We start from the raw sequence: 14,563 nt of genomic DNA on the forward strand, positions 1-14,563 counted from the left end.
AAAAAAAAAAAAAACAAAAACAAAAAAAAAAACAGTTCCAGAAATACAACACTACACCATTTCAATCCTAGAGGTTAATTGCTAAAGTTTTAAACTTGGGGGGGGGGAGAGGACTCCGGGGGGGGGAGGGATTTCACAATTTTTGAACTTCTGATAATCTTTTCAAAAGGCGAGTTTTATTATTACTATTTTATTTTTTTCTTTAAAAAAATCGGAAAATGTGAAAAAAAAAAAACATTTCCCCATATTTTATTTTCCATCTATCTCTCTCTCTCTCTCTCTCTCCTATTTTTTATGTTATTAATGCAACAAAGAGAAAAAATACATTTGTTGTTTACCTCTCTTTCTCTCTCTCCCTCTTTAAAAAAGTGACAAATATGAAAACTTTTCATTATTTTCAAAAAAGAAAGAAAAAATCTTCTTACTTCAGACTTTGTATTATTTCTTACATAAGAACTTTATGAAGAAAAAAAAATCAAACAAACAAACAAACACACACATAAGTTTGATAAACAAAATGAAAAGACAGCTTTCGCATGAGACTTTTGTGTAAGTATGAAGTTTACCATTTATTTTTTATAATATTCATAGGGATCTTTTAACTTTAGCGTACAGTACATACGTTAAGTACCTATGCTGTAAGAATTTTACAGTCCTGTACATTTATTATACAATGCTGGCTCTTATCTATGTACCATGAAGAAAATAAGAGAAGAAACTGAATTTGTAAAGGTACATTTACAAACCGTACACCTCATATTAATTCCTAATATTTTGAGTCACAGCAAACAGCAACTATTTTGTATTATGATTCTGAGATTTCAACGGGTTACTTTCTGGTGTTCTTATGTTTACCCATCACCAAAATGGAAAGGGTCTCTTCTCGCCTAACTGACGAGGGACATACTACGGAACGGGCATGTTACGACACAGACCCGTGGAGTCCAATGTAGCAGAGGTTTCATCGCTACGATAAAAAAAAAATCGCACAAAAAAAAGTCACATCTTTGAACTTGTTTCCCAATTTTGAACATTTGGATCTATTCCAAAAATTTAACATTACATAGTAAGTACTGGTTCAATATCTCTATACCTAATATGTACATATGTAATAGAAAGTGAAAAATAACAAGTATCCCCTATCTTCTGTATCGATATCGCTTGAAATGGAACCACAACTGAAATATATTATTATGGAACTGACATCTGAAGCCTCTCTTGTAGGAGTACTCCCATTCTCTGTTGACTATCTTGAATGCAATGTCTTCATATGGAGGACCAGCGTGGAATCTCAGAATAGCAAAGTCCTGATTATCAGCACATGTATTCTGAAACCAAAAACAACAAGGCAAGTCAAAAAAACAACGCAGAATAAACATGAACAAATGTTCAAAGTCTAAATAAGTAGATTTAAAACTATTTTTTAATCAAAACAATATACTTTTTCGTCATTTGACGTTACTATTGTATAATATAGTACGCTCAAAAGGGTCTCAATATTTTCAGGAGGCATTGACATACGAGTATTTGGAAAGGAATTTTACTTGTGTTAACAGCCTCAAAAATCTTGAAAATAGCGAAAAAAAATTTTCTTTTTTTTTAATATAGTACGCTCAAAAGGGTCTCAATATTTTCAGGAGGCATTGACATACGAGTATTTGGAAAGGAATTTTACTTGTGTTAACAGCTTGTCACAAATATTGTTCCTCGCTTAGTGCACCATGCTAAAATTTCATGACTTAACTTGGACTCGAACCACCAACCTCCAGATTCAAAGCCCACTACACCACTGAGGTTGGTCTACAAAAGATTAGCATTGCCGCTCAGTCTTCTAGAAATTAAATAGTTGGATGGAAAAGCTCCTTTTAAAGAACAATGCTACAAAATAAAACCTTTCTTCAATCTCTTACCAGGAAGTATTGAGGTGTAGAGTTCTTATCAATCAAGTCAGGATAGAATATGTTAAACTTGTAGCCTTGTACTATCTTGGGAGGAGGATTGTCCATATCGTAATGGGTTTGATTGTATTTGTTCCACTCGAAACCAGTGTGAACTCTGTAAAACAATGGAAATATGGAAAATATTACTAGATTGATTGAGGGGTTGAAAAATCACCAAAATTCACCAAAGACTTAATTAGGACTTAACCAGAGATTTTACTGGGAGGAGGATTGTCCATATCGTAATGAGTTTGATTGTATTTGTTCCACTCGAAACCAGTGTGAACTCTGTAAAACAATGGAAAATATTACTAGATTGATTGAGGGGTTGAAAAATCACCAAAATTCACCAAAGACTTAATTAGGACTTAACCAGAGATTTTACTAATGAGACAGTAATTAATTGCCCGAAATGGAGTCAGTAAACAGACAATTCTAGATTTTGAGGAGGTAAATATAACCATCGGCGATAGTACTTGAATACACAAGTTCTCGGTGGATCACTGAAGTTAAGCAACGTTAAGGGTGGTTGGTATCCGGATAGGTGTGCTGCTGTATTTTCCCAATCCCAAGATTAGTATAAGCTTAACCCTTCTTTTAGGGCTGTATGCCCCTACAGCTAAGCTAAGGGTGGGCGTTTTGTGTACGGAGTTAAGATGGAACAGCCCCTTAAGGCTTAAGGAATACTTTATTATTATTTTATTTATTTCAACTGTATTTTGTCTTCTTGATTACAATGACTCACCTGTTAAAGTATCGCGGTTTCCTAGGGCGATATTTATCGGACCACAGGTATACTTGCGGATCAAGTAAACTCTCCACACTGAACTCAGCCTCATCACCGCCCATACCTTTCCTTGCTTCACGTTGTAGTGCCTTCTCTTCAGCTGTGATCACGTTCTGGGAAACAAAATAGAACAGGATGTTATTTTAGATTTCAATTCTTAATTTTTTGAAGATTAATGTACAAATTAAATACCTCCTAGGATAAATTTAGACTATTTGTAATAAAATGTAAATGTAAATGCAATTTCTTTGTGTTATTATGTCACAACTTTGGTGCTCACTGCAGCATTGTAGGATTTTTCCCAATAAGTATCTCAATAATCCTAACAACCAATGTTTACCTACCATGCTGGCACCGGTCGCTATGCGCATTTACATGTCATAGCTACTCATTTTCCTCACGAGGCTGAGTGGGCCCCGCAACAGCCAGTCACGGGATCAATCATTTGCATGATACAAATTTCTTGACCCCGCCGGGAATCGAACCCGGATCTCCCGCGTGCAAGGCGAGTGCAGTGACCACTACACCATGGGAGCTGACTAAAGAAGTATTTAGACTATTTTAAGAGAAAGATAGTCTCCGCAGCTCAGTTCAATTCCACGTGAAACAATAACGTAGATATGACGTTTTTCCTGAGTGCGGAGTGGAAAATGAGGAGAGGAAAATGCAGAATTATTCCTGGTATCGTGGTAAAGACCACTGGTATACGATTTCTGAACGTAGCAAATGAATCAAATCTTGTTTGTCCATTTGACACCATAAAATTCTCAAGTCAGGTAGCACAAAATGCGTTCCAGGCCTAGTTAGCTTGGAGAGCGCTAGGTCGCGGGTTCGATTCCCGTCCGGGGCGGATTTTTCCCTGAACGGATAAGACTTCGAGTCGATAAGACCTTGGCAGTTACAGTTCCCTCTATCAAACTCTTGAAAAAAAAAGAGTTTGATTGGGCATTGATCAGTGAACTGCAGACCTCAGTAGAAGGTGATCTATAGTTATTTCATAGACCTGATCGGGGCCCACAGAATTTAATTAGATATTTATTTATTTTTAATTATTTCTTTTTTTTTTCAATGCAAATTTTATAAGAGCCCATAATAGCAGGTAGGGTTTAATAATAATCCTATTCAAAATAATATTGACATCTACTGTAAATATTGACAGGTTCTAAACATACTTATCAATTTTATTAATGGTTCGAGTTTTAGTGTCAATATTTTCCTAATGAGGAGGTCGGAACGTGGCAAGATAAGAGATAAGCAGGACAATGGTTGTCATTACGTTAGTCCGTTACAAAGTCCCGGGTTCAATTCCTGGCGGGGTATTTTTTTTTTTATTATTATTATTTTTTTTTAATTCGGTTTTGGTGTTGAATTGCGGAGTGCAGTCAGCCTCGTGAGGACAATTAGAGAAGTTACTTGTATGAGAAACGAGGAGTCCTTTGAAGATTGAGGAATAGACTGCACAAGTAATGACTAATGACGTGAGGAGACAAAGACAAACATTACATGATTGGGTGTTTAAAATTTTCAAGCAATTGCATTTTACGAAGTTTTTAACATATAAAATCTTAAAAAAAAATCGTCAACATCTTTCCAGAGGGCAATGTGCCTATGATGCTCGAGCGATTGCCCCTTTGGATGGAGACATTTTTTAAACCAAGTACTGACACGAGCGAGGATCACCAGAAACGCGATGTATTTAGTTGGAGAGCGGCTCCAACTTATAAAATTGTTAGTTCTTCAACGACTTCTATAAATTCCTTTTTAGTCCGTCCTTCCTTTATTATTACTAATAATAAAAGGTATAGTGGACGGACTATTGTATTCGCTTCGGTGTCTTCTGTCTGTCTGTCGGTCGGTCGGTCTGTCTCCATAGAAGGAGTTATCCAAACCTGGTCGACCTATATATCAAATTAAAGGTCTTTTTACCAGGAACACGAAATTACCTTTAAGTTGTGATAGTAAAGTTTCCCAGTATCCCACATCTATGTTCTCTGTCTTGCTGGATATTTTCAGTTCGATCTGTGTCTGTAGAGCTTCTAATTGTGCTGTAGTTTTACCTTTGAATACAGAGGCCACATCTTGTGCTACAGACTCGTGAATACCTGGCGACACAAGATAAATAGATTAGTCAGATGCTTCTGACAGAGTCAATTCTTTCGACATTCTTTTCCCCCAAGAGAAGAAAACCAGATTGTACCTCCCTGGAAATTTATTTTGAATAACTTTAGGGCACATTCTTTCACATCCATCGTGATCCACCCCTATCCAGAAACGGGAAAGGTATTTTTTTTTTTTTTTTTGCTCTTGCAGCGATTCGAACCCTGCACTTCCGAGTTGACAATCAGTACTCTTCAACTACCTACTCAGCTATCGTCCCTGAATCGAAGAAAAAAGGAGGCTAGGGTAGAAGAAAGCCAGCCGTTTCGAGACCGAGCCTTATTAGTTGAGATAACTTTCGCCCCGGGTGGGAATCGAACCCACTACCTCTAAAGGCAGACGTGCTATCCTTCAAAACTAACTAGACTGACCGATGTAATCTTACACCCATATTTATGAACAAAATGCTGGCTCTTAAGTTCGTGCTAAGCATAGTCTTAAGGCATTTGATTGGTCAATTTTGACTTGATACTGATCTAAGAACGATCATTATTGTTCATAAATACGAGTGTTAGGTCGGACAGCATTCAATTCCCCCGATTTTATACCGATTTCCCGAACTTCAAAACATTACTATTCGAAATCAAGGTTTTACATAGGTAATTAATATCTTGTTATGAGGGGGAATTGACATACTCTAATTTTATACCTGTACACACAAGATCGGGGGAATAGAACATCCAGTCCATGGCTACTCAAATATTTCATCGGGGGAATAGAACACCGGAAATAGAAACAAATGAAAAATTCGGGGGAATCGACAAACGCCCCTTAGGTCAGCCACTGACCATCAGGTCTACCTGATAGTGTGTGTGCTCCTCATTTATCAGGTAGACCTGACAGGTGGGCCCGATTAGGTGTACCTGTTAGTGTGTCAGGTCTACCTGATAGTGAGTGGCCTTACCTTCCCGTCTAGTCAGGTCGCTGTGTCCTTGTTTCTCCAGTTTCCTCAATCCATGCAGTTCATCCTCTACAATAATACTGATATCATTCCAATACGCCTCATTCTCTCCCTTTTCCAGTTCCATGTATACTTTGATATCCTCCAGTAGGTCTTCCAGATCTTTAATAGCCAGACCGGTAAGGTATGTGTATGGTTCGTGCATCTCCACAGCATCCACTTCTGCCTCGGACCCGATGTATTTGGCGAGGAGGTCGATAGGTTTGGCCCGTCCTGGAAAACAAATGAGGGAGTTAGTCATGTAATAATAATAATAATAATAGTGCTATTTATACTGCTCGCATAAGACTGAAAAGTCCCTTTACTCCAGCAGTAGGCTACTACTATTATTGTGGTCAAATTCTCAAATTATTTTGAGGATAAAATTCCATACCTCGGCTGGGATTGAACCCACGCCCTCCTGTTTACCAGGCGAGCGCCTTGACTTAGAGAAAAACAAGTGGAAAATTAACAAACAGAAAAAGCCAACAAGGTATTTTTATTTATTATTTTCTTTGAGGCACTTTACACTAAAAACAGCAGGTCGTATTGCAAACTCCATTTTTAATCCATCTAGGAGGAGAATTCCTCAACATTTGAAACGTCATGGAACAAAGAGAATGACATTCACGGGGGTTTTTTTCGAACGACGCGACGGAGTAACAATGTTACTCAGTGACATGGTGGACGCTGCTAACACACCAACAACAAAGGCATGCTTTGATCTTTGATTGGGTAAAGGTCAGATTGTTATTGAAACTTTTTCACTCTAAGATCAGAACTGCACTATAAAATCGCAATAGATCAGTTGCGCTTACTTGGGTGATGTTTCAAAGTCATAGAGCAGGAAAAATAAGGAAGAACTGAATTTTTCTTTTTCTTCTACGACTTCTAGATACCGAGATAAATCGATTAAAAAAATACCGGTAAATCGTGAAGTTTGACGTCACGGCATACGCTTCCGTAGGTGATGACGTCATAATTCAAGACTTCCGCTTTGTTTGTTTGTGCGCAAGCGTTTCTGCGCATTTTGACGTGAAATCTGACGTCACAACTATTTGAACTTTTTCATTAGAACAGCAAATAGAAATTCAATTTTCGACCTTTTAAAGTTACTTTTTCGGAGTTTTGACCTCAGATTTGGATTTTTCACAACTTTTTACGTAGGAATCGACCTTTTATTAATAACATTTTCCCAATTGCAACTGCTCCATAAAAAAAAAGCCGGGTATCAAGCTGTCTGACGGTCCGAGTATGAGTGGTAGACATTACCAACCTGAGTGAGCGAGGTAAACTTTGGATCCGGAGGTTGATGGTTCGAGTCCAAGTCAAGGCATAAAATTCCAACAAGGTGTATTACTTACCCAAGAACCCAATCCCACTTGTCCTTCGAAAAAAAATCGTGTATTATGTAGTGGGAACACTTATTTAAATTACATTGCCTACAGGACATTCGAAAAATCATATGAAAGTCATGGGTTTCATATGAAAGAACGGGTTCTAAGTGGGGAACGAAATTTTCGAGCCATTTAAAAATTCCTTTCCTTATTTAATCTTACCTTCTTGTATACGTATTGTACTCCTCAGCCTAGCCTGTTCCAAATGGAACTGATCTTCCTGTCTCTGCCACTCTTCAAACTGCTTTAAGTTGTGATAGTAAAGTTTCCCAGTATCCCACATCTATGTTCTCTGTCTTGCTGGATATTTTCAGTTCGATCTGTGATAACTACTTTTTAATCAAAACAATATACTTTTTCGTCATTTGACGTTACTAGTGTATCAAGCGTGCCGGGAGGCGCGCGAACGTCAAGAGTTCGAAGCGCCGCCCGGCCTATATTAACACGAAACAGAATTTCAGCGTTTATCACCCCGGTGTATAGCAGATACAAAAAGACATCTTTTCTTTTCTGCTATCGCCATTCGGCGAAAGCTAAAGCCGCTACAACAACAACAACAACAACAACAACAACAACATAAGCTTAATCAAACTTTTGGGGTAAAGTAAACCGAGTACTAGGGTAGAATGTGTGTTTTAAAGTTCTAGGTAATCAAACTGACAAATGAACTTGCCAAAACTGGATATGTGCGTATGTATGTTCGTGAAATTTAACTATATGAACTGGAGTCAATTAAACTATATGAACTGGTCGCAATCACAAAAGTATCAACAAAAAGCGAATCAATTTTGCCTGGACTATCAAAAAATTAGGATAAAAAAAGTCATTATTTAATTTTTATTTATTCTTCAGTAACCTACTTATAATAAAAAAAAGTTCATTACACTCAGTCCCATAAAAACTTTTCTTCTTTTTACTTTCTGTAAGTAATTTCATCTGTTTTACTTGCCTACCTAAATATACACCCAGAGACCTCGATTATATCAACTCTCTATTATATCAACTCCAAAGGTCCCAATTAGTTGATATAATCGAGGTTCTACTGTACTTGCCTAAGAGCAGTAAGAGCCTGGATCCCACTTGCTCGGAAAAAATCGTGACGTGAAGGGAACACTCATATTACATAGCCTACGGACATTGGGCAAAAGTCGTATGAAACTCACGGCATGTGGGAACAGGCTCTAAGTAGGGAACAAAATTTGTGCCAGTCATCTGTATTATGATTCTGAGATTTCAACGGGTTACTTTCTGGTGTTCTTATGTTTACCCATCACCAAAATGGAAAGTATTGGGTCTCTTCTCGCCTAACTGACACTGACGAGGGACATACTACGGAACGGGCATGTTACGACACAGACCCGTGGAGTCCAATGTAGCAGAGGTTTCATCGCTACGATAAAAAAAAAATCGCACAAAAAAAAGTCACATCTTTGAACTTGTTTCCCAATTTTGAACATTTGGATCTATTCCAAAAATTTAACATTACATAGTAAGTACTGGTTCAATATCTCTATACCTAATATGTACATATGTAATAGAGAAAAAAAATCGCCCAGAAAAAAGTCACATCTTTAAACTCGTTTCCCAATTTCGAACATTTGGATCTATTCCAAAAATTTAACATTACATAGTAAGTACTGGTTCAATATCTCTATACCTAATATGTACATATGTAATAGAAAGTGAAAAATAACAAGTATCCCCTATCTTCTGTATCGATATCGCTTGAAATGGAACCACAACTGAAATATATTATTATGGAACTGACATCTGAAGCCTCTCTTGTAGGAGTACTCCCATTCTCTGTTGACTATCTTGAATGCAATGTCTTCATATGGAGGACCAGCGTGGAATCTCAGAATAGCAAAGTCCTGATTATCAGCACATGTATTCTGAAACCAAAAACAACAAGGCAAGTCAAAAAAACAACGCAGAATAAACATGAACAAATGTTCAAAGTCTAAATAAGTAGATTATAACTACTTAATAGGCTCCAAATTAATCCAAGTGGTTGAATCGACTCGGAAATAGCTTCCATGATCCCAAAATCTAGCGAGAAATTTTAGTTTAGGCTTCAACTTGTATGTAAAATTTCATCGAAGCCTTCAAAATTTAGTGCGAAACAAACAAATAAACTAAATGCAAAATCGTTACCTCACTCCGTTTTTTCAGTGAGATTAAATTTAAATCACCAGGTTAACCTAATTTCTGCAAAACTTGAGGAAAAATGACAAATCCGCGTCGTAGACTTTCATCTCCCAAGAGAGATTAGGATTCCAAAAATGGAGAGCAAAAGTTAAAAAAAAGAAGAAAAAATCATTGAAGTTTGAACATTAATTTTCAATCAGGAATCCCCCTCCCCTGTGTCACCCATCTTATTGACTTTATGGAAAGTTGAATGTTGGATTTTTGTTTTTTCAATGGAAAATCATTTCACTTTGCTTAATTGCTTAGAAAACTTCTTTCTTGTAGTCCGAGCAAAAAAGGTTTTTGAGAGCTATTGAATATGTCACCAAAGATTTTAGATAAAAACATTGAAGATAGAAAGGATGAGGTATAGGGACATGACCACAGAAAATGCAAGGAAAGAGGAGAGGATTTAAATACCACTGAACTTGAGTATAAGCTTAATCATTATCTGGCTAGGGGACGTTGAACAGAGAGAAGACTAGCGTCTGGCTGTGGGACTATAAACAGGAAGGAGAACAGCTAACCATAACCAGCCCAGCAAGCTGGCAGTTCCTCAAAGAGTTTTCTCTGCTTTTAAAGACCAAGCACAAGTCCTCACGATGGTTGACTGCGGTTCAGGGCGAGCCAGCCAATTTAACATGGCTAGAGCTAGAGACCATCACCCATCACCCCGGTGTATAGCAGATACAAAAAGACATCTTTTCTTTATTCTGCTATCGCCATTCGGCGAAAGCTAAAGCCGCTACAACAACAACAACAACAACAACATTTGTGCCAGTCATTTCAATTTTATTCTTTTTTTTTTCAAGTGGTTAGATAGAGGAAAGTGTAACTGTTAAGGCCTTTTTTTTCTCTTACCTTCTTGTATACGTATTGTACTCCTCAGCCTAGCCTGTTCCAAATGGAACTGATCTTCCTGTCTCTGCCACTCTTCAAGTGGTTAGATAGAGGAAAGTGTAACTGTTAAGGCCTTTTTTTCTCTTACCTTCTTGTATACGTATTGTACTCCTCAGCCTAGCCTGTTCCAAATGGAACTGATCTTCCTGTCTCTGCCACTCTTCAAACTGAGCTGCCTCCTTGCCACGCTGAGTTAACGCCATCTCTTCCTCTCTCTCTGCCCTCTCCGCTTCTCTCTCTTGACGACGCTTCTTTACCTGTGGATTCAAATGTGAAACGAGATATTTACAAAATTGTGTTTATAAGTAAACTGCGTCAGAAAAAGCGGGTTACTTTTCATTGAGAGACACGGTATCCAAGTAGATTCATTCATATCTCAGGCTAAAAACAGAGTGCAGTGGAGAGCATAGCACATTAGCACATAGGTTCTTCTTCTTCTTCTTCTTCTTCTTCTTCTTCTTCTTCTTCTTCTTCTTCTTCTTCCTCGCCTTTTCCCGTGTTCAGACGGGGTCGACGTTTTTCGTCAGCCTCTCAATCAGCCATGCATCAGTGATTGCTTTGGGCTGACATTTGGTTTTGGCTACAAAAATTTTACGAATGGATGCCCTTCGTATTCAACCTTTGCTATTTCTTTGGCAAAGGGACCGCTATTTTTAATGATAATATTAATTGAGAAAACATACGAGTGAAATATGTGCTGTTCACATAACTAATAGGACTTATATTCCTTACCTAAGATAATATAAATATACCTAGGAGTAGATATTGTAGAGTCCAGTTGTTCCATTTCCCACAATTAATCTCTTCCCCCCACCCTCCCACCCTCCTCTCTCTCTCTCTCTCTCTCTCTCTCTCTGGTCATTATCTAACTGACAGGTGGAGATTTGGTTTGTACAAATTTTTTTCTATTGGGGGGGGGGGGGGGAGCACTATTGGTAGATATTCATTTTATTTTTGCACATTTTCCAAACTTGAAATATGTAATTAAAAAATACAGGGTCTCACTTTTATCGTCCCGAAAGCGACAAGGGAAGGAACACAGTATAGGAGAAAGCCAGCCGTTCCGAGAATGAACTTTATATGTTTTGGATAAAATCAGCTCCGGGCAGGAATCGAACCCGCGACCTATCTTCCAAGTTAACGTTTTCTTTAATGTTCCGTATCCTCATTTGACGTTGGCGGTCGTTCAGGCCCAAATCAAGCTAACTAGGCTGACAAAATAATAATAATAACTATAAAATAGGTGCTCACCTCTACTTTAGACCCAGTCCCCTGCACTTGCATCCTAGCGTACACCAGTCGCTGGTTATCATCCTCCTCGCTATACACCAGAGTCCCGGGTTCGAGTCTTGACATGGGCAAATATTCCGGACTATAACCTCCACTTTCATACTGGGCAAAGCTTTCCTCGAGAAGAATGGTCGCTTCATCTCTCTCTTCTTGATCTTCTCTGTCTGGCCTGGTGTCTTGCGAGCTACTGAAATGAGAAGGACAAGGGGAGGTATAGGGTTGTTCAAATGAAGAGAATAGTACTTAAATAGAATATACATTGTTTATCCTGCTCTTAATAATTTCAAAGAAAATTACTGAAATATTGGGAATAACTTTATTTTCGGTCAAATGTCGTTTCCTTTAACTCAAAAGCTTCATGACTTGAGTTGGAATCGAACCATCAATCTCCAGATCTGAAGTCCTTCGTGCTAACCTACACTTAAGGCTGATCTTATCACTGAAAGTTAACACAGTGTCAAAGGTTTTCTTTGACGTCACCCATTTGATTTACACAGGCCAGTATTCCTTAAACTCTGGATTAACTGAAAACTCTCTAGAAAGATCGGGCATTAAAGTGTTAAGGAATTTCCCATTCAAAAAAGACTTTATGTCACTACAAAGATTCGAACCAAAGTCCCTCTAATTGCAAGTGCAGAAATACTTACACTGTCGAATGTTGAGACTCATCATCTTCCCCCGTGGGTGCGAGCGAGACAGAAGATGGTCCAGGCTGTTCCTCTCTCTCTCCCTCCTCCCTATCTCCCTCTCCCTCACTCTCACTATCTCTCTCTGTCTTTATCACGCCTTGTTCTGCTTTGAGTAACTCTAGCTTTCGTCTCAGATTCTGCTGATGTCTCTCTCTTAGTCTGGATCTGGCCATGTGAGCTAGAATGAGACAGAGATACATATATTGAATTAGACAAACATGTGTTTGAGAGTTGATAGGGGTAAAAGTTTGGTGCGGTCCCAGAATTTCGGACAAAAATGGCAATTTCTCGAGAAATTCAAATAAGATCACTAGATGGGCCATAAATGCTCTTTCCCAATCCTAGGATCTCTTGGAGGGTTTCAGCAGTCATTATAAAATTACAAGTTCTGTGGATCAATTTGAAAAGGAGAACCAAAAAGGTATTAATATTTTACAGAACCTCAAAAATCCTTTTTTTGTGCTCCTTGCTGTAATCCTTGTACCTGCAGTACCTGTACCAAAAAGATACAAGCCTAGGATTAAACAAATCCTAGCCGTTCAAAAGATAAAGCGGTACAGTACTTCTGGGACATACTGTATTTCTTTAATTTAATAGAGATTTAACGTCACTCCATAACTGATAACTGCCAAGCTTAAGTGGAACCGGTTAAAGTTAGGAGTGAACTGTAACAATGGAGGTCTTATCGTCCAAAAATCGAAGAGAGAAGAACGGGATAGGAGAAAGCCAACCGTTCCGAGAACGAACCTTATCTGTTTAGGATAAAGTTCGTCCCAGGCGGGAATCGAACCCGCGACCTAGCGCTTGGAAGGCAGGCGCGAACAGATTTCGACCGTTTTTTGGCGGTTTTCAGCTATAGCGACAAAACGGTTAGAGATATTGTAAAAGTTAGGGTAGAAGAACACTCAAATAAGCATAATTCAATAGGATAAGGAAAGTCGTGTGATGTTCACACCAGATTTTTTTTTATGTGCTCGTTGCTGTAATCCCTGTACTTACTTGCAGTACCTGTACCAAAAAGATACAGGCCTAGAATTAAACAAATCCTAGCCGTTCAAAAGATAAAGCGGTACAGGACTTCTGGGACATGCTGTATTTCTTTAATAGAGATTTAACGTCACTCCATAACTGATAACTGCCAAGCTCAAGTGGAACCGGTAAAAGTTAGGAGTGAACTGTAACAATGGAGGTCTTATCGTCCAAAAATCGAAGAAAGAAGAACGGGATAGGAGAAAGCCAGCCGTTCCGAGAACGAACCTTATCTGTTTAGGATAAAGTTCGTCCCAGGCGGGAATCGAACCCGCGACCTAGCGCTTGGAAGGCAGGCGCGTTACCCTCCAAGCTAACATCAGGCTTTTCTTTAATTCCTACTTACTTACCTTTAAGGTTATGGATGGGTTTGGTGTTCCCTTTGGTGCGATATGACCGGGGCTTTATACCCGCGAAACAAAGTTATTAGTTAGTTACACACCTGCCTCGGTGGTGTAGTGGTCAAGGCGCTCGCCTGGTAAACAGGAGGGCGTGGGTTCAATCCCAGCCGAGGTATGGAACTCATCACACTAGTTGCCTACTTCCCATGGTTTCATAAAGCACCGGAAAGTCTATAACAAAGGAATGATTGATGAAGGCCTAAATTGCTTTCCTAAAGTCAACTCATATGTTACCAGTTTCATGGTGGAATTTGAAGATTTTTTTGGGTAAGTGGCCCAGTTATTACCTAAACCCTGTAAAAAAATTAGCACAGTTAAAGATATTATGTAGATAGCAATTAACAGATACATAGGTATATACCTATGTACCTAACATTTTCTTCGACTTTTCTTTTGATAACCGGTACAGACGGTATGGGGATTAACTCATTGGGAGGCCAATAACTAGTACACTAGGAAGGCAGGTTTTCATTGATGCGTTTTCCAATCATGCGGTTTCTTATCAATGCACTCAATTGGAGTAATTACCTACCGATCTGAGTTGCAATTGATAATCCTGCGAGACTACGTTTACCGCTGAGCATTTTGAATGTTAAACCTAGGAAGTTCACAAGTGTTTAGGAATGGGTAATCTGCCTTGTAAGTGCTAGGCCGCGGGATCGATTTTAATGTTCGTTCTCGGAACGGCTGGTTTTTTCCTATCCTGTCTTCCTTCTGTCTTCAATTTCGGGACAATAAGACCTTAGCAATTAAAACTTGGGCCAATAACTAGTACACTTACCCTATTCGGGTTTATCTCTTCGTAATTATTCGACCAATCAGTTCGTCATTATTCGGATGATTTCG

At 38.6% G+C, this 14,563-nt stretch overlaps 1 protein-coding gene across 1 annotated transcript in view; it reads right to left on the reverse strand.

Moving 5' to 3' along the window:
* Positions 1-540: 540 nt before the first annotated feature.
* The window catches only part of LOC103509881 (cactin), a 32,527-nt gene continuing 18,504 nt past the window's right edge, over positions 541-14,563 (reverse strand). The window contains exons 5-10 of the mRNA XM_008474513.3: positions 10,397-10,565; positions 5,789-6,058; positions 4,654-4,829; positions 2,686-2,840; positions 1,911-2,055; positions 541-1,328 (exon numbers count right to left, since the gene is read on the reverse strand). Coding sequence (XP_008472735.1) covers positions 1,140-1,328; positions 1,911-2,055; positions 2,686-2,840; positions 4,654-4,829; positions 5,789-6,058; positions 10,397-10,565 — 1,104 coding nt within the window. The 3' untranslated portion in view covers positions 541-1,139. The remainder of the gene's footprint in view (positions 1,329-1,910; positions 2,056-2,685; positions 2,841-4,653; positions 4,830-5,788; positions 6,059-10,396; positions 10,566-14,563) is intronic.

The sequence above is a fragment of the Diaphorina citri genome, unplaced genomic scaffold, assembly GCF_000475195.1.
Source record: "Diaphorina citri unplaced genomic scaffold, Diaci psyllid genome assembly version 1.1 scaffold540, whole genome shotgun sequence".
Classification (NCBI taxonomy): Eukaryota; Metazoa; Arthropoda; class Insecta; order Hemiptera; family Psyllidae; genus Diaphorina; species Diaphorina citri.